Source organism: Dendropsophus ebraccatus, chromosome 2 (genome assembly GCF_027789765.1).
Source record: "Dendropsophus ebraccatus isolate aDenEbr1 chromosome 2, aDenEbr1.pat, whole genome shotgun sequence".
Taxonomy (NCBI): Eukaryota; Metazoa; Chordata; class Amphibia; order Anura; family Hylidae; genus Dendropsophus; species Dendropsophus ebraccatus.
The window spans coordinates 166294193-166313217 of NC_091455.1; the positions used below are offsets into that span (position 1 = coordinate 166294193).

At 45.1% G+C, this 19025-nt stretch overlaps 1 protein-coding gene across 7 annotated transcripts in view; it reads left to right on the forward strand.

The window, feature by feature from the left end:
* Positions 1–18795, forward strand: part of NKIRAS1 (NFKB inhibitor interacting Ras like 1) — a 19807-nt gene extending 1012 nt beyond the window's left edge. For 3 of the 7 annotated variants that reach the window (XM_069960416.1, XM_069960418.1, XM_069960419.1), the window contains exons 2-6: positions 583–729; positions 7087–7196; positions 8786–9027; positions 14942–15155; positions 18421–18795. In XM_069960416.1, coding sequence (XP_069816517.1) covers positions 7100–7196; positions 8786–9027; positions 14942–15155; positions 18421–18485 — 618 coding nt within the window. In that variant the 5' untranslated portion in view covers positions 583–729; positions 7087–7099 and the 3' untranslated portion in view covers positions 18486–18795. Of the gene's footprint in view, positions 1–582; positions 730–2861; positions 2914–3999; positions 5080–7086; positions 7197–8785; positions 9028–14941; positions 15156–18420 lie in introns of those variants that run through there. The other 4 variants (XM_069960421.1, XM_069960420.1, XM_069960414.1 and 1 more) reach the window with 4 other exon arrangements.
* Positions 18796–19025: the final 230 nt, after the last annotated feature.

Below are 19025 nucleotides of genomic sequence, written 5' to 3' on the forward strand. Positions count from 1 at the left end.
TTTTTTATTATTATTTATTTAATTAAAAATGTAATATTTTAATTTTGGCAATAACTTGTTTAATAATCTACATTGTAGTCACTGGTACCAGTCTGTGCAGTCAGTGGAGATCACATGAGATAAAGCCTCCACCATGACATGCCAAGCACAGTTACCACTCTCCATGTATTACTATAGGGTTACAGGATGTGTGCCAACATTGCAATGATTAAAGGCGTTATCCAGCGCTACAAAAACATGGCCACTTTTCCCCCTCTCTTGTCTCCAGTTCAGGTGTAATTTGCAATTGAGCTCCATTTGAACTGAGTTTGAAACCCCACCCAATCTGGAGACAAGAGCAGGGGGAAAGTGGCCATGTTTTTTTAGCGCTGGATAACCCCTTTAAAAAGGGTGGTGTGGCACAAGCTCACTATATAGTGTGTGACTACACATAAACCAAGAGGAGCAGGAGTGCCAATCTATATGCCTAAAGTGTAATCATACACAAACAAAAGTGTACATCTAAGAACAGGCTGCGTCCCCCCACACAATGCACAGAATATAAATTATTAATATTATTTTTTTTTAAATCCCTCATTCTAGAGATCGGAGGATGTTTGAGCACCCAGACCCCCACTGATCAAAACTAGGCATGAGAGAATTTACAGTAATATATTGGGAGAAGTTTCCCAGGACTGGGTCCAGCTCTTCCTGGCACCCGGGAGCGGCAGTGAATTGAAAGGCAGCCAGGTGATAAGTCGACTGCTGAGCTAACACAGCGATAAGCTTCATTATTACTGCACATCACTGATCTCTAAACAAAACTTCTGATGTCTCTCTAATAAGTCAAAAGCTTTTTTAAACGAAAAGAAAACTTCCAGGCTTCTGTCAGACACAAATATTTACATGGTGTTTTTTTGAGGCTGAAGAAACTGTCAGCACTTTTTTATTGCACCTTTTTTCTGGTGGTTATCCCCCTGAGGGGGGGCATTTTTCCAATCCCGCCTCCGTCACTGACTGGCTGAGCGGACTTGAAACGTCACGTCTCAAGCCCGCGTCAGGGACCAGGAAGCGAGGACCGGAGCACCGCGATACGGGACCCGCCGCTGGAACTGAGGAGGTGAGTGGACGTCGATGCCCTCAGCCACCTCCTCCCCAGCCAGATTGGAAAAAAGACCCATCATGTGCTGTACATAGCCCATAGTGTGCCCCCTGTACTGTACATAGCCCATAGTGTGCCCATCATGTGCTGTACATAGCCCATAGTGTGCCCCCTGTACTGTACATAGCCCATAGTGTGCCCATCATGTGCTGTACATCTCCCATAGTATGCCCCCTGTACTGTACATAGCCCATAGTGTGCCCATCATGTGCTGTACATCTCCCATAGTGTGCCCATCATGTGCTGTACATAGCCCATAGTGTGCCCATCATGTGCTGTACATAGCCCATAGTGTGCCCATCATGTGCTGTACATAGCCCATAGTGTGCCCATCATGTGCTGTACATAGCCCATAGTGTGCCCATCATGTGCTGTACATAGCCCATAGTGTGCCCATCATGTGCTGTACATAGCCCATAGTGTGCCCATCATGTGCTGTACATCTCCCATAGTATGCCCCCTGTACTGTACATAGCCCATAGTGTGCCCATCATGTGCTGTACATCTCCCATAGTGTGCCCATCATGTGCTGTACATAGCCCATAGTGTGCCCATCATGTGCTGTACATAGCCAATAGTGTGCCCATCATGTGCTGTACATCTCCCATAGTGTGCCCATCATGTGCTGTACATAGCCCATAGTGTGCCCATCATGTGCTGTACATAGCCAATAGTGTGCCCATCATGTGCTGTACATAGCCCATAGTGTGCCCATCATGTGCTGTACATAGCCCATAGTGTGCCCATCGTGTGCTGTACATAGCCCATAGTGTGCCCATCATGTGCTGTACATCTCCCATAGTGTGCCCATCATGTGCTGTACATAACCCATAGTGTGCCCATCATGTGCTGTACATAGCCCATAGTGTGTCCATCATGTGCTGTACATAGCCCATAGTGTGCCTATCATGTGCTGTACATAGCCCATAGTGTGCCCATCATGTGCTGTACATAGCCCATAGTGTGCCTATCATGTGCTGTACATAGCCCATAGTGTGCCTATCATGTGCTGTAGATAGCCCATAGTGTGCCCATCATGTGCTGTACATAACCCATAGTGTGCCTCCCTGTACTGTACATAGCCCATAGTGTGCCCATCATGTGCTGTACATAGCCCATAGTGTGCCCATCATGTACTGTACATAGCCCATAGTGTGTCCATCATGTGCTGTACATAGCCCATAGTGTTCCCATCATGTGCTGTACATAGCCCATAGTGTGCCCATCATGTACTGTACATAGCCCATAGTGTGCCCATCATGTGCTGTACATAGCCCATAGCAGTGGCGTAGCTACCGCGGTCGCGGCGGTCGCCACCGCGACTTTGCCCGCCACGAAGGCCCTCCCGATCAATCACTCTTGTGACCGCAAGCATTGTTTTGGGGTAGAGGGGGCCAGCTATATGGAGGGGGGAGAGGAGGCCATCTATAAGGGAGGGTGGGGGGAGAGGGGGCCATCTATAAGGAGGGCAACATGGGGGGGAGAGGGGCCATCTATTTGGGGGGGCAACATAGGGGGAGAGGGAATACACAGAGCGGGGCATATATTATTAGGGGGTCACATAGAGTCAGGGCTACCCACTAAATGAGGGTGTAAAGGGGCCAATACAGATGTGCAGTGTGTATAGAGATGAGGATGGTGCCAGTGTGAGGAGCCTAATATGTCTGTCTGGCAGATTCCGAGGATTCGTGGCTCGGAGAAGTTCTCATAACGGCCCAGGACGGATGGAGAAGATGAAAAGGAAAGAACTCCGATCAGAAAAGACGTCTCCTGTGAGTCACCTGATATAACTGCACTGGTATATGGTGTATAGAGCCTGTGTAGAGCTGGGGCCACCTCTATATGACTGGATGAGGTGATTTAGTATACTGGATTTGGTCAGTAACAATATGGTGGTGATGGTAGTGGTTGTGGTGTGGCAGTAATGTTTCCTTCCTATATACTGGTATTACTGGTAATATTGGTCTCAGTATACAGGATTTGGTCGGTAACAGTATGGCGGTAATATGTACGGTGATAATACTTTCTCTTCCAATATGCTGGTGTTATTGGTAATATCTGTCTTGGTGTGTGTATATATATATATATATATATATATATATATATATATATATATACACACCAATAGCATCACTTGGTCTTGAAAGGAGGGGGGGGGGGCCCAAGTTGGCCTCTCACACCAGGGCCCAGGAGACATTAGCTACGCCCCTGGCCCATAGTGTGCCTCCTTTGTTTTGTGCATCTTTATCCTGGAGCCCAGGTTAAACTTTTGCACCAGGGCCCATGCGCCTCTAGCTACGACCCTGTTTGGACCCGCTCTATATTATCAATGTCCTTTTTATAGATGAGGTCTCCAGAACTGGGCACAGTATTCCAGATGTGATGTCACTAGATCTCTATACAGCAGGATCACAATCTCCTCTTCCTACTGGTTATACCTCTAGTTATACAGCCCAGCATACGATTTCCCTACTGACTGATTCATTACAGACATAGCCATATGAGAGGGCATATTCCAGTGGAAGATGTTTGCATGGAGTCCAAGGCAAACTAGACATGGACTGGTATTAGAAGTCTCAATGGTGACTTTGTTCGAGCCATTGAAATGAATGGTCTACATTAGCAACCCGTTGTTGGCAGGAAGTAGAGAGATACCTGTGACAGGCACATATATAAACACAATGGGGGAGATTTATCAAACATGATGTAAAGTGAAACGGGCTCAGTTGCCCCTAGCAACCAATCAGATTCCACCTTTCATTTTCCAGAGTCTGTGAGGAATGAAAGGTGAAATCTGATTGGTTGCTAGGGGCAACTGAGCCAGTTTCACTTTACACTATGTTTGATAAATCTCCCCCAATGTGGACCAAATCCTTATTAAACCTGTTCTCAGTTTGGGACTTACAACCATAATACGAACTGAAAAATACAGCTGTATTACACCCATCTGACACTGGCCTTATTTTTGCATTTGTGGTTAAACAATACCATTAGGCCATGTTCACTTACTTTTTGTTAAAATAACGTCCACCAATTTTATTAAAAATAATGGCTGTTTTTATTTAATTATTCCCATTGAAGTCAATGGAAACAACGTCCGTCTGTTCACACAATGCATAGAACAGCAGCTGTTCGCAGTGGTTGTTAAATTAATGTTAATGTTCACACATAGTATTTCCATCAGTATTTTGGACAATCTTTTTTCAACTAAAACCAGAAGTGGATTGAAAATACATAAACTGTGCACATCTTTCCATTATAATTTTGCTCTATCAGCTCCACTCCTGGTTTTGGTTAAAAAAAAATACTGACTAAAAGACTGATGGAAATACTGTGTGTGAACATAGCCCATGACACTGTCACTGTCGTTATTTAGCAAACAGCAGTCGTTGTTCACACATAGTATTCTTTTCTGGCCGTCATTTCACTGTCTTTTATCATAAATTCTATTTAGGTTTTAAATAGCCACACCAAAAGGGTGTTAAAAAACCGACAGCCATTACTGTAATAATGGCCGCCAAAGTATGGTGAAGGATGGCGGTTGTTTTGGGTATAAAATAACGTCCGTAGACAAACATTGTGTGAACAAAGGTTTATGGAGGCAATTTCACCTAAATTGCATAAAAAAGCAACAAAAAAAGTGTACACAGCCAAAGGCACCTTGCACTTGCCTCAATATATATGCTTATGATATGATAAATGTTTGTGATCTGAACCCACAATCACAAGAAAGACCATAATATACACTTTCATATTACCCCCCCCCCCCCCCCCAGAAGCAAACCCTATGTGAACCCAACCTCTATGTAGTCCTAGCCTCCCTACTTACCCTGGAGAACCAATAAAGGGTTAATTGGGAGGGAGTAACAAGCAGAGGAAACAGACACCATTAGTATGAGCTGGAGTTGTTGGAGCATAGCTTTTTCATACTAAAGAAGGTACGCAATGACATTTTATTGGTAAAATCTTCCAGGAAATGTTATTTTTTGAATATTTCATAGCATTTGAAGAGGTAGCTGAGCATAACTGAGTTGTACTTTGACTGTTAATCGGCATTGAATAGTTACCCCAAAATGAATTTCCTAGCATTACTAATGGCAAAAATAGAGGACTTTTCTTTTATTGATGAGCGAACATTGGAAAAATGTCTGTTCGGCCATGTGGCTGAACACAAGCGCTCGGCATTCAACTTTTGGCATCTAGAGAAATGGCATGGATACAGACTATGGCTCCTTAAGGCGGCATCCAATTTTCCAGACACCTGGAGTTAAATGCTGAGGGTGAATATGGACAATTTTCCGATGTCTGCTCTCCACTACTTATTCTAGCTTTTACTGCCCCAACCCCCATATCCACTTAGCTGTACACGCAACCCCTGTAAAATTTTTTGCAAAAGGACATTTGATTGAGATAGAAGAAACTAAAATTGGCAGCTGGGGGTGATTGTTTTATTTTTAGCCTAATGTATATTCTATATGATGGAAACGTTACTGCTTCAGCGCCTTATGCCAATGTCTAAAGTTGGTGCATGTGTGGTTGGAGAGGTTTGTGTTTTATTTGGGACAGAGGAACCTTTTTTTTTTAAATTTATGTACATCTTATGTTTTACTAATTCTTTTTTTCCTATACTGTGGCGGCGCAGCTTAGCAAGGAACACATTTTCCACATGTTCCCTCCTGTCCCCATAAACCGATTGCTCCTTAGCTTTTTGGGATTGTTGTGCATCTAATTTAAAGTGACTGTACCACCAGACCCAGGCTGAAGCACTGGAGGCGGGCCAACCCACCCTTCATGGGAGGAAACCCCCACCCCTCTATGATAGGGTTCCATTGATTTTAATGGAGTCACGTCATGGAGGGGCTGGGGTTTCTTCCCACTGGGGGTGGGTCGGCACACCTCCAGTGCTTCAGCCTAGGACTGGTGGTACAGTCACTTTAACCCCTTCCCGCATGAGGACGTAACCGTACGTCCTTGCGCGGGTGGGGAGTTCAGAGCGGGGCCACGCGGCGACCCCACTCGGAACTGCCGCGGTCCCGGGTGCGACAATTAGCCGATCGCCGTGTCCACTAATTAAGTATTCAGTATTCACCCAAAATATTAATTTAGCACATATGCGCCATCAAGTTACCGATAGAAAAAGCACATCATGGCGCAAAAAATGACACCTTACACAGCCCCATAGACCAAAGGATAAAAGCGCTATAAGCCTGGGAATAGAGCGATTTAAATTTTTTTACAGGTCATCATATACAAGAAAAGTTATACATGTTATATATCGTTTTAATGGTACCGACTTGAGGAACATATATAACATGTCCGGCATAAAAAAGAAGCCCCCCCAAAGAAAAAGAATTGTGTTTTTTTTTTTTCAATTTTGTCGCGCATATAATTTTTTTTCTGGTTTCGCAGCATATATTTATGCAAAAATTCAGCCTGTCATTGCAAAGTACAGTTAGTGACGCAAAAAATAAGGGCTCATGTGGGTCTGTAGGTGTAAAAACGCAAGTGCTATGGCCTTTTAGGCACAAGGAGAAAAAAATGAAACCGCAAAAACGAAAATTAGCCCGGTCCAGAAAGGGTTAACGTAGAGAAAAATGAACTTTTTTATAATCAGTCTTGTGCAGGCATGATGGTAATTGTAGTTTTGCAACAGCTGGAGGGCTGAAGGTTCCCTACCCCTGCTTTAGTGTGTGAATGTGAGTTTATAAGTTTCATCTGTTAACATTACATGCACACCTCCCTGTGGCAGAACTGTGCAGCAGCAGCATTGTTATAGTAATGATGGTGAACATGTCGATGTGTATTCTGCATCTTTATCTGTAAACCAAAACCGTGGTTGGAAAGACCTGCACCTCTTATGTGTCCAATGAATTTTTTATATAATGAATAAAAGTATGTTTCATGCCGCTGCTGTTTACATGAATTTCTAATCTGTTTACATACAGAATAGCCTGGTGCATGATGGGGAAAGGAAGTCGAGTCGTGGTTTGTGGACTGGCAGCAGTGGGCAAGACAGCTATACTTGAGCAGGTTCTGTATGGAAACCACATCATTGGTAAGTTTAGATATTTCATGGCTGATCAGTGTCTGTCTAGTAAACCTTCTAATAACAGCTCATTTGCTCATTCAAGGGGCCCATTAGAAACTTACCTGTGTCTGTCTTTTTTTAATTTTTATTATTATAATAATGTCAAGGAGGCAGAGCCTATAGTTCCCCGGCCCTAGGACTGCTTGGCCTCACCATGTTGCATACAGTACTGTGAGGCGTATCAGTGTTGGGGCATAGGGAACAATAGGACCCATATCCTTGACATTATTTATGGCCCAAATAAAGCAATTTTTAAATAAAAACACTGGCAACAACGGTATACTCTAAACTTCACTGGTATATATCCAGAGGTGCCCCAGCTTGGTAGGAAGTCACAGGTGGATTTAACACTATATACATTTGGATTAGAGCTGACAGCACATTCTGCTTGTACCACTTCAGTTCAGTCGACATGCGCTGAGGACGGTAAACCACCCTCTGACATTCACATTCCCTAGGCCCAAGTCACAAGCGGACACGATAACTCTGCATCCCAGTGACAACCAGGCCACTGTTCAGTGAGACCAAAAGTGTCCAAAATATATAATTAAATGTGTTTCAGGTGCATGAAGATGTGCTAAATGTACTGTTATTAGAGATGAGCGAACCGGGTTCGAGTCGATCCGAACCCGAACAATCGACATTTGATTAGCAGAGGCTGCTGAACTTGGATAAAGCTCTAAGGTTGTCTGGAAAACATGGATACAACCAATGACTATATCCATGTTTTCCACATAGCCTTAGGGCTTTATCCAAGTTCAGCAGCCACTGCTAATCAAATGCCGAACGTTCGGGTTCGGATGGACTCGAGCATGCTCCAGGTTCGCTCATCTCTAACTGTTAGAAATCTGGCCTGATTTACTCAAATTTTTTTTTCCTTGTAGCTCTTAGGTGAGGTTTTTTTTCTTTTACATACAGCTTGCTCTAGGGTTTTGTGATTGTCTCTAGTCATTTTCCCTCGCATACTGTAGTAATAACACCAAAAACATGCACAACTGCAATTTGCCGTTAGTTTTGTTTTTTTTAACAAGAAAACAATGAATAGGAAGTATTATGGTAGATGATAGAAAATGCTATAAATCAGTGTAAATGATCATGCTGTAAACTGCCTTACATGTTTGGTTCTAAGGATCTTCCAGCCATTGGAACGTTCTTTATCATGGCTGACAGTACATACTAATAAGCCCTATGCAGTTCAGATCATCTGCAGATCCTGACGGTAATGGAAGCAATCTAGTACGTGAGATTTACAACATAAATTTAGTCTATTACACCAACAGATTATCTGACAGATTTTTTTTTAAGCCAAAGCCAGGAATGGATTTGAAAAGAGGAGAAATCTCAGTCTTTCCTTTGTTATCTGTTTATAGTCCATTCCTGGCTTTGGCTCAAAAAAATCTGTCAGATAATCTGCTGGGGTAATAGGGCTCTAACTCTCCACAATAGGTGAAATAGCTGGAACGGAAACATCTGGTTGTTCTTTTTTTGAGGGCACTGAAACATTGATGGTTTGTGTTTTTATTTTTAAGGGGAGATTTATTTTTGGCTTGTTGCAGGTCAGGAAAATATTGAAACCTTGGAAGATATATATATTGCTTCAGTGGAAACGGAGCGTGGAGTGAGGGAGCAGCTGCGCCTCTATGACACACAGGGACTCCAGGAAGGCACAGAGCTGCCGAAGCATTACTTCTCCGTAGCTGATGGCTTTATTCTTGTCTACAGTGTGGACAGCCTGGAATCTTTTAGAAAGGTTGAACAACTTAAAAGAGATATAGACCGTTTCCGAGATAAAAAGGAGGTAAAATAACGTATTGTCTAAGCTACGTTTACAGGGGGTGATAGATTTCCTAAAATGTTGACTTTTAAAGGGGTGTATGGATTTAGAAAAGAGTGTGTGTATGTGTGTATCTCTACTCCAACAGTTTTACCTTTTGGGAAGTGCCAACTATATCCTGGATGAGAAGGAAAAATGTTATGCAAGTTTACACTTCACCAAAATCCCCTGCCAGTACAATTCTCAGTATATTATATATATATCTACACAAGGAACAGTAAGTGCCCTGAAATAAACTCACTATTATTGTCTCTATAAAAGCTCTTGGGCAGGATGGGCAATCCTAATCTATATTCTATATAATGAAAACTAAAGGTCCTATTACACAGAGCGATTATTGGCCAAATTAGGCCGATATTACTCTATGTAATAAAGACAATAATCAGACAAAATTGATCGCTGCTCAGCTGATCGTTGTCTTTCAACAAGTTTAAAATTAATTGGCTGCGCATGACTGCATGTAATAGGTGATGTGCAGACAACAGCTGATTAAAGGGGTACTCTATATCAGTATATAGAAAATAATAAAGAAATTAAGATGCTCCCCCGCTGTCATCCTGCCATCTTTCTGGGTCCCCAGCTAAGTGCAGCCTACACTTCTTAAGCTGTTTCTGCAGTGACAGCCCGCTTAGCCAATCACGGACTGACATGGGACAGGACCGCGACCAGTGATTGGCTGATTGGGCTGTCACTGCAGAGACTGGTTTTGGAGGTGGCGTGGTTTTGGAGGGGAAGCATGGAGAGGTAAGCAACACTTTCTATATACTGAAACTGAGAACCCTTTCAAAGTAAGGAAGAGGCGTACATCGCTGCATCCGTGCGTCCCTGGCCTCATGATAATAGAGCTGTGTAATAGGCTCTGTAAGTGAGTGCTGATCTAGCAGATTGCCGCTTGCTTACCCCACACGTTAGGCTGTGTAATATACCTAGATATAGGCTAATATGGCAGGGGACACTGAGTAATGGTGTACCTTTATTTTGATTCTCCTCTGCACTTTGTTTCTGTAATCCTTTTTTTACATGACATTGAGGGCATACGATGCACTGGGGCTGCTACTTTACCCCTTTGTATACTGATACACCAGTACACAGCATTATCATAAACATTTAGAGGTACTCTGAGCAAACTTAAAACAATAAAATAACAGTATTAAAAAGAAACTTAAAACTGCAGAGAGGTCAGGGAGTGGTGAAGACATAACAATCAAGTGACACTTCTGTCCCAGTGCTGCTGCAGTGCAACTGCTTATGGTCACCTATTGTTTTCCTGATACCTGTGACATCTCAGCCCTACAGAAATAAACCGCTCCGCTAGTGACTGCAGAGGTGTCCTACTGACTGGCTGAACAACATTTCTGAGCAGGGCCATGATGTCACAGGATTGAAAGATACAGAAGCCACGTAGGTGACTGTGAGCAGTGGCGCTGTGCTGCGGGGGTGCCAGGACAGGTAAGTATATTTTGATTATGTTCCCACCTCCCCCTACCTACCCTGTTTTTTTTTAAGTTTGCGTAGAGGACCCCTTTAACCTGTTCTCTGCACAGGCTTAACAAAACCAATGATTCAATTTGGAAATCACACATTTCCTCTGAGCCCTGCCTCTATTGTACAGCTAGTCCTCAGTTGCTAAAAAAAAAAAAAAAAAAAGTCACAAAATCTAATACCGAAGGTGTCTGTGCCCCTCACCATAATCTTATATTATGCCTCAATGCATGTTCAGACACACCTTCCTGTACTACTGTTGTAGTCTTGTGTAGCCTGTCTGAACAGCAGATGTAAAACAGACTGCCTACAGATAGAATAGAAAAGGGAACGTTACTTAAAGGCAGGAGGCAGGGATGCCATCTCCAATGTCAAATACTGCTGCCTCAGGCTTCTATAGGAGGAAATAAAAGTACAGGCTACTTGATCATGTGATCTAAAAGTGTAACACAAGGGAGTCTACATGCCTGTTGTGTAATTAACAGAACCAAATAAAGTACCAGGAAGCTTTATAAAGTGCCACCATATACAGTGGTACCTTGGTTTAAGAGTAACTTGGTTTAAGAGTGTTTTGATTTTAGAGCTCACAGGTTTTTCAAAATTGTGACTTGGTTTAAGATCATTGCTTTGGTTTAAGAGCTCCCTGTACTGGGTGGGAGGGGCATGGTCTGCAAGGTGGTCTACAGCCCTGTACTCTGACCCAGGAAGTCTCCCTCACCATCCAAATCATAGCAGGTCCACTTCAGGCTGGGGCTTACATCAGGGGACAGGACTGTGGAGGTAATCTCTTCATAGCTGTAACCCCTCTCTCCCTGGACAGAGAGTGCTGCATGTATGTGCCCACATATACCCTGCTCATTCCTTCATGCTCCCCGCCAGGGCCGGGACAATGAGTTTTGGTGCCCTAGGCAGAGAAGGCAAATGGGGCCCCCCCCCCAGTGTAGACTGTACACTATGCGGGGACAGCCAGGAGGCTTTACCGTATGTGGGGGCTGATACTTGGTCATCACAGGCTCTGCAGAGTATTACCACACTGCAGACTATATGGGAGAGTCAAGTATGTATATTGTACCCTCTAAATATAACAGGACCATGTATACTGTACCCCCTGAATGTAACAGGACTATGTATACTGTACCCCCTGACCGTATCAGGACCGTGTATACTGTACCCCCAAAAACAACAGGACCATGTATACTGTACCCCCTGACTGTAACAGGACCGTGTATACAGTACCCCCTGACTGTATCAGGACCGTGTATACTGTACCCCCTGACTGTAATAGGACCGTGTATACTGTACCCCCTGACTGTAACAGGACCGTGTATAGTGTACCCGCTGACTGTAACAAGACCGTGTATAGTGTACCCCCTGACTGTAACAGGACCATGTATACTGTACCTCCTGACTGTTACAGGACCGTGTATACTGTACCCCCTGACTGTAATTCACTGGTGTCAGGGGGATTAGCCTGTACACAATAAACAGAATATAAGTGTTCACCAACCTGTGGCTCCCGAGCTGTGGCAGGACTACAACTCCTATCATGCTGTGACTGTTGTAGTTTTGGAGCAGCTGGTGACCCACAGGTTGGGGAACAATATGGGAAGAGCTGTGTATAGAGGAGCAGTGCAGGGATATGGGCAGGGGCGTAGCTAATGACTCCTGGGCCCTGGTGCGAGAGGTCAACTTGGGGGGGCCCCCCCCCCCCTGCTTTCACTACCAAGTGATGCTATTGGTATATATACACATACACACACCAAGACAGATATTACCAATAACACCAGCATATAGGAAGAGAAAATATTATCACCATACATATTACCGCCATACTGTTACTGACCAAATCCTGTATACTGAGACCAATAAAACACAGTACCAGATAACAAGTAACAAATAATTCCACCACATACTGACTAACACCACCGCTGCTACCAACACCGCCACGCCACATACTAACACCAACGCTGCTACTAACACCACCACATACTGACTAACACCAACGCTGCTGACTATTACCACCACATACTAACACCACCGCTGCTACTGAGTAATACCACCACATACTGACTAACAGCACCGCTGCTACTGAATAACATCCACTGTACACGTATCACCGCATCCAGTCATATAGAGGTAGCCTCATTTCCACACAGGTTCTGTACACCATATACATAACAGTGCAGTTATATCATGTGACTCACAGAGGGCGTCTTCTCTGATTGGAGTTCTTCCCTTTTCATCTTCTTCTCCATCTGCCCTGGGCTGTTATGAGAACTTCTCCGAGCCACGAATCCAGAGAATCTGCCAGAGAAACATATTAGGCTCCACACTCTGTCACCATCCTCATCTCTCTACACACTGCACATCTGTATTGGCCCTTTAGTGGGTAGGCTGACTCTGTGACCCCCTTACAGTGTATGCCCCCCTATATGTACCTTATAGATGGTCCCCCTCTGTGTACCCCCCCTTATAGTATATGCCCCCTACTATGTAGCCTCCTTATAGATGCCCCCTCAGTGTATCCCCCCTTATAGATGGCCCCCTTTCCCCTCTTTATAGATGCCAGCCCTTATAGATAGCCCCCTCTCCCCCCCTCCTATAGATGCTAGATGCCCCCCTTATAGATGGTCCCCTCTGCCCCCCCCCCCCCTTATAGATGGTCCCCTCTCAGGCCCCCCCTTATGGATGGTCCCCTCTCAGCCCCCCCCCCTTATAGATGGTCCCCTCTCAGCCCCCCCCCTTATAGATGGTCCCCTCTCAGCCCCCCCCCTTATAGATGGTCCCCTCTCAGCCCCCCCCCTTATAGATGGTCCCCTCTCTTGCCCCCCTTTATAGATGGTCCCCTCTCTTGCCCCCCCTTATAGATGGTCCCCACTCAGCCCCCCCCCTTATAGATGGTCCCCTCTCAGCCCCCCCCCTCTTATAGATGGTCCCCTCTCAGCCCCCCCCTCTCTTATAGATGGTCCCCTCTCAGCCCCCCCCCCCCTTATAGATGGTCCCCTCTCAGCCCCCCCTTACAGATGGTCCCCTCTCAGCCCCCCCCCCCTTATAGATGGTCCCCTCTCAGCCCCCCCCCCCTTATAGATGGTCCCCTCTCTTGCCCCCCTTTATAGATGGTCCCCTCTCAGCCCCCCCCTTATAGATGGTCCCCTCTCAGCCCCCCCCCCCCCTTATGGATGGTCCCCTCTCAGGCCCCCCCTATAGATGGTCCCCTCTCAGCCCCCCCCCCCTTATAGATGGTCCCCTCTCTTGCCCCCCTTTATAGATGGCCACCTCTCCCCACCCCCTCTTTCCTTCATGAAAACAAATAAAAAAAAAGTAAAAAAAAAAACACACACACAACTCACCTAACAACGCGCTCCCCCGGCGATCCTCTCTCCTTCTTGAGCCTCCGTCTTCCCCCGGATCATGCGCTGCTGCCGGGGGTGTCGGTGTCCTATCCCCGGCAGCGCGCGCATCATAGAGCTCCCTGTGTGCCTGTTACCTCCGGCACAGGGAGCGCACATTAGAGACTCTCCCTGTGCTGGAGGTCCCAGCACAGGGAGCTCTATGATGCGCGCGCTGTTGGGGATAGGACACCGACACCCCCGGCAGCAGCGCATGATCCGGGGGAAGACGGTGGCGGCCTCTTGTGACCGCAAGCAAAACATTGCTTGCGGTCACAAGAGTGATTGATGAGGGGGGCCTCAGAGGCCCTGCGGGCCCCTCCTTGTGGCGGGCCGGGTCGCTGCGACCCTGGTAGTTACGCCACTGGATATGGGGCAGCCCTGTGACCTAGGTGACCTTCCTCTCCCAGCTCTCCCAGCCTTCCTACACCTAAAGAATGATGAGAGTCAGTCAGTGAACTCACCAGACAGCAGCCCAGCAGTCGGTACAGCCTCAGCAGTCAGACAGAGAAGAGATCACATGGTGAGGAGGGGGCGGAGCCTCTGTAGGTCCTGGCAGGTTCTGCAGGTCGATTTATTTATTTATTTTTTTTAAAGAAATTGAAATTGCGCCCCCTGTAACTTACCACTAGATGGCGCCCTAGGCCATCGCCTACCCTGGCCTACCCTTTGTCCCGACCCTGCTCCCCGCAGTCTCTGTCAGCCCTTGTGTTTTCCATCCTCGCCATTACTGTACAGTAACTTATAATATCACATATTCCGCTGTTTCTGAATGTTTGTTTCATCTGTTTTACATCTTATTCAGAATAATTAATCATTGTTTAGGCTGTGGAACCAATTGTCTGCATTTCTATGATTTCTTATTGGAAAATTTGCTTTGGTTTAAGAGTGGATTTGGATTACAAGCACAGTCCCATAACGAATCATGCTTGTTATCCATGGCACCACTGTATATGATATCCTTCGTTGTTCCTAAAATATGGTAACTTGATCTTTTCATGTCGAAGATGGTCACTGTTGTTTTGGGCAATAAGATGGACCTGGAAGAATACAGGCAAGTGGATACAGAAATGGCGCTACACTGGGCAAAAGGGGAGAAAGTGAAACTCTGGGAAGTCTCGGTTACAGACAGAAAGACCTTGATTGAGCCTTTCACCACACTGGCCAGCAAACTCAACCAACTGCAAAGCAAATCATCCTTCCCTTTACCTGGGAGAAAAAGTAAGGGGACCCCATCCTCTGACAACTAAGCACTGGGGTTTAGACAGTGTATATCCTGTATAGGGTGGTTTTTAAGGCTTTGGCGTTTGTTTGGTTTTTCCCAGTATTAATATTTGTTCACTTGATTTTATCTCTACTATTCACTTCTTACCTATGAGCATATTAAATATTATACTTGTACTTTGGTGTCCTTTCAGTATTTTTTGATAGCACCTTGCAAGGAGTTGTTGGTATCTGTTGGCCATAATTGTGGGCCATGACACTAGTGTGCATGGAGACCTATTTGGATATGCCCTGGTAATGCTTGCACACAGCTTATAAGTGACTAGAGATGAGCTTGAGTTTGATTGTTCGGTATTTAAATACTGGTGGCTGGAGAAGTTGGATGCAGCCCTAGGGAGTCCTGGAAAAAATGGAAACCGCATATGGCCATTTTCACACAACGTATGTTTTACATAAATCACGGCTGTTGTTGAAACCTGCAATAACGGCCGTGATTAATGCTAAACATACATTGTATTTGAATTAATGAAATCTGGGCTGGACAGTATATGCTCCAGGCACATGGGTACGCTCGCATCTGAATTTACCAGAAATGAAGATCATCCTGCCGGTACTGCAGTACCAGCTAGTATGATCTTCAGTGAACATGGCCTATGGCTGCATCCAACTTCTTCCTCTGAAGTTCAAATGCCAAACGACCAGACTCGAGCATGCTGCACTCATTTCCATAAATAGATGAGATTGGGCTCCATTTTTGTTAAACAGACCTGACTCTAATGCTCCTACTAGAACAGTATAATGTGGAAATGTACAGGGCCAGAATAAAAAAAAAAAAAAAAAGCGAGAACAATTAGACTTCAGGTGATTAGGCTGGGTTTACACTGCGTTTTTGCAATCTGTTTTTTTTTTTTGCAAAAAACGGATGAAAAAGGATTGCAAAAAACTGATGCATTTGTATGCATCCGTTTTTCCATTGACTTCAATTATAAAAAAACACGGATCAAAACGGATCCGTTTTTTTGGCGGACACACAAACGTTGCTGACTATTTTTTTTTGTCCATTAAAAAAAAAAAAAAAACTTATCCGTTAAACGGATTGCAAAAACGCTGTGTGAACCCACCCTTACCAGTTTTCTGCATCATTTATTGGTGAGATCCTCAAAATATCAGATCAGTGGCTGACAGCTGGCACCCCCGCAGATCAGATATCAGATATAGCAGTGGTGCTGACACACACAGGGAAACAAAGGATGTAGCAGCACCTTTAATAGGGGATCTGGTGCAAGTCACCTAGGGGGGACTTGGTTTGCCTTCCCTCAACTGTATGCAACACACTTATTGGTTGGTAACTAGAGATGAGTGAATTTACAGTAATAATGAAGCCAGTAGTTTTGTTAGCTCAGCAGTCAGCTTATCAGCCTGCTGCCTTTTAACTCTGTGCCGCTCCCCCGCAAGCAGGCCCGTATCTGCCATGAGGCGAGGTGAAGTGTTCGCCTCAGGCGGCAGATAACACAGCCCTTGAGGGGGGCGGCATCAGCGTCCTGTGTCCTTATCATTACAAATAGTTACGGCTCAGTGCCCAGCCATGTTTCCTGTCAGTTGCCTCATGAGAAGCGCTGAGGAGGCACTGGAAGCCTCGTATTCACAGGTATTCACATCACATAAGGCATAGATATAGTGTCTCCTGCTGTTAACCCTTTCAATAATGCAGTTATTATACTCTGCATCACTTACACACTGTAGAAAAGTTACCAGCAGCGGGGACGCTATATTATGTCTTCTCTGCACTGCCGAACTCCGAGCTGACCTCAGCATAGTGCAAGAGCAGGAGAAGAGGCATAAAAGTAATGTTCTGCTCTGCTGTTAACTCTTTCTGTATTGCAGAATGGAAGTGATGCACAGTAATACTCTACATTCTGCAGTACTGAAAGAGTTAACAGAGCAGCCCGTTTTATGGCTCTTCGGCTCCAGAGGTCAGAGGTCAGCAGTTGCAGATTGTTGTTATCCTGTCAGGTCACAGGATAGGATACTCAGCTGAGGCATTATTCATGTTGAATGGGGGGACCTGGGAGTGCTGGAGTTCTTGTATGGGGAATGTGAGGGGCACTATGGGCATGGTGATATTACAGGGAATGTGAGGAGGGCAGGGGGCATGGTGATATTACAGGGAATGTTAGGGGCACTATGCACATGGTGATATTACAGGGAATGTGAGGGGCACTATGGGCATGGTAATATTACAGGGAATGTGAGGAGGGCAGGGGGCATGGTGATATTACAGGGAATGTGAGGGGCACTATGGGCATGGTGATATTACAGGGAATGTGAGGAGGGCAGGGGGCATGGTGATATTACAGGGAATGTGAGGAGGGCAGGGGGCATGGTGATATTACAGGGAATGTTAGGGGCACTATGCACATGGTGATATTACAGGGAATGTTAGGGGCACTATGCACATGGTGATATTACAGGGAATGTGAGGGGCACTATGGGCATGGTAATATTACAGGGAATGTGAGGGGTACTATGGGCATGGTGATATTACAGGGAATGTGAGGAGGGCAGGGGGCATGGTGATATTACAGGGAATGTTAGGGGCACTATGCACATGGTGATATTACAGGGAATGTGAGGGGCACTATGGGCATGGTAATATTACAGGGAATGTGAGGGGCACTATGGGCATGGTGATATTACAGGGAATGTGAGGGGCACTATGGGCATGGTGATATTACAGGGAATGTGAGGGGCACTATGGGCATGGTAATATTACAGGGAATGTGAGGGGCACTATGGGCATGGTAATATTACAGGGAATGTGAGGAGGGCAGGGGGCATGGTTATATTACAGGGAATGTGAGGGGCCCTATGCACATGGTGATATTACAGGGAATGTGGGGAGGGCAGGGGGCATGATAATCTTGTAGAGGGAATGTGTGGGAACAGGGATATAATGCTGAAATGCAATTTTTCAGCTCATTCAAGTACAGCTGCTAGTACTGCTTTATCTGTGTCTTTGTGTATTTTCTCTGCTTATTTAACATAAAAATAGAAAATCGAGATTTAAAGAATTGTCTCAAAATTAAAACAACAAAAAAAGAGATTTAATTTTTTGGCCGTATGGCCCGGGGAAGGGGGTGGTGACAAAGTATGAACGGTGACAAAGTTGCAGACACTAATATTGTGTGCAGTATGTATCATGAGAAACAATTGTGTTATGGTACATATTGGTAAAAAGATCCCATTTTGTTTTTCTCCACAGAATGGCTATGGTGCTGGGAGTGGTGCTGTTCCTCCTGCTGGTATCCACGTGACCTCTGCCTCTGATGGTGTCTTCTGGTATAACCTCTTCTGGATGTACCATCAAACCATTATTTTTCTCTGAGATTTTATACGTCTGATTACATGAATGACCTGTTGGAATAAAAGGTCCATTAAGACTGCTCATTAAAGTGTGGATACATTTCTAATGGTTGCCACTCTATACTCCCAGATAGGTTGTATGTAACTGCTCATATAAACCTCTGTATAGAGCCGTCAGCCTGTGACTTCCCCAAACCCTCTACAGACATGCATGCTCTGGTTGGGCAAGTGTGCATATTCATTTCAATAAAGGAATACAGGCTCATTGTATTGTATAAAACATACCTGTTTCTTCTTCCCTTGTTGGACTGCTGTAATATAGATTTATCACCTACTATACATATGTGTTTAAAGAGGCTATCCAGGGGGCAGGGAAAGTATGACCTTTTCTTGCTGCCACTCCATGTGACCACTGCATGTCAGCACAGTTTGGCCACCACGCAGCAATCACATCACCGTATCTGCTGTCTTCTATCAGGAGGAGGCTTCATTGCTAAGATGAGA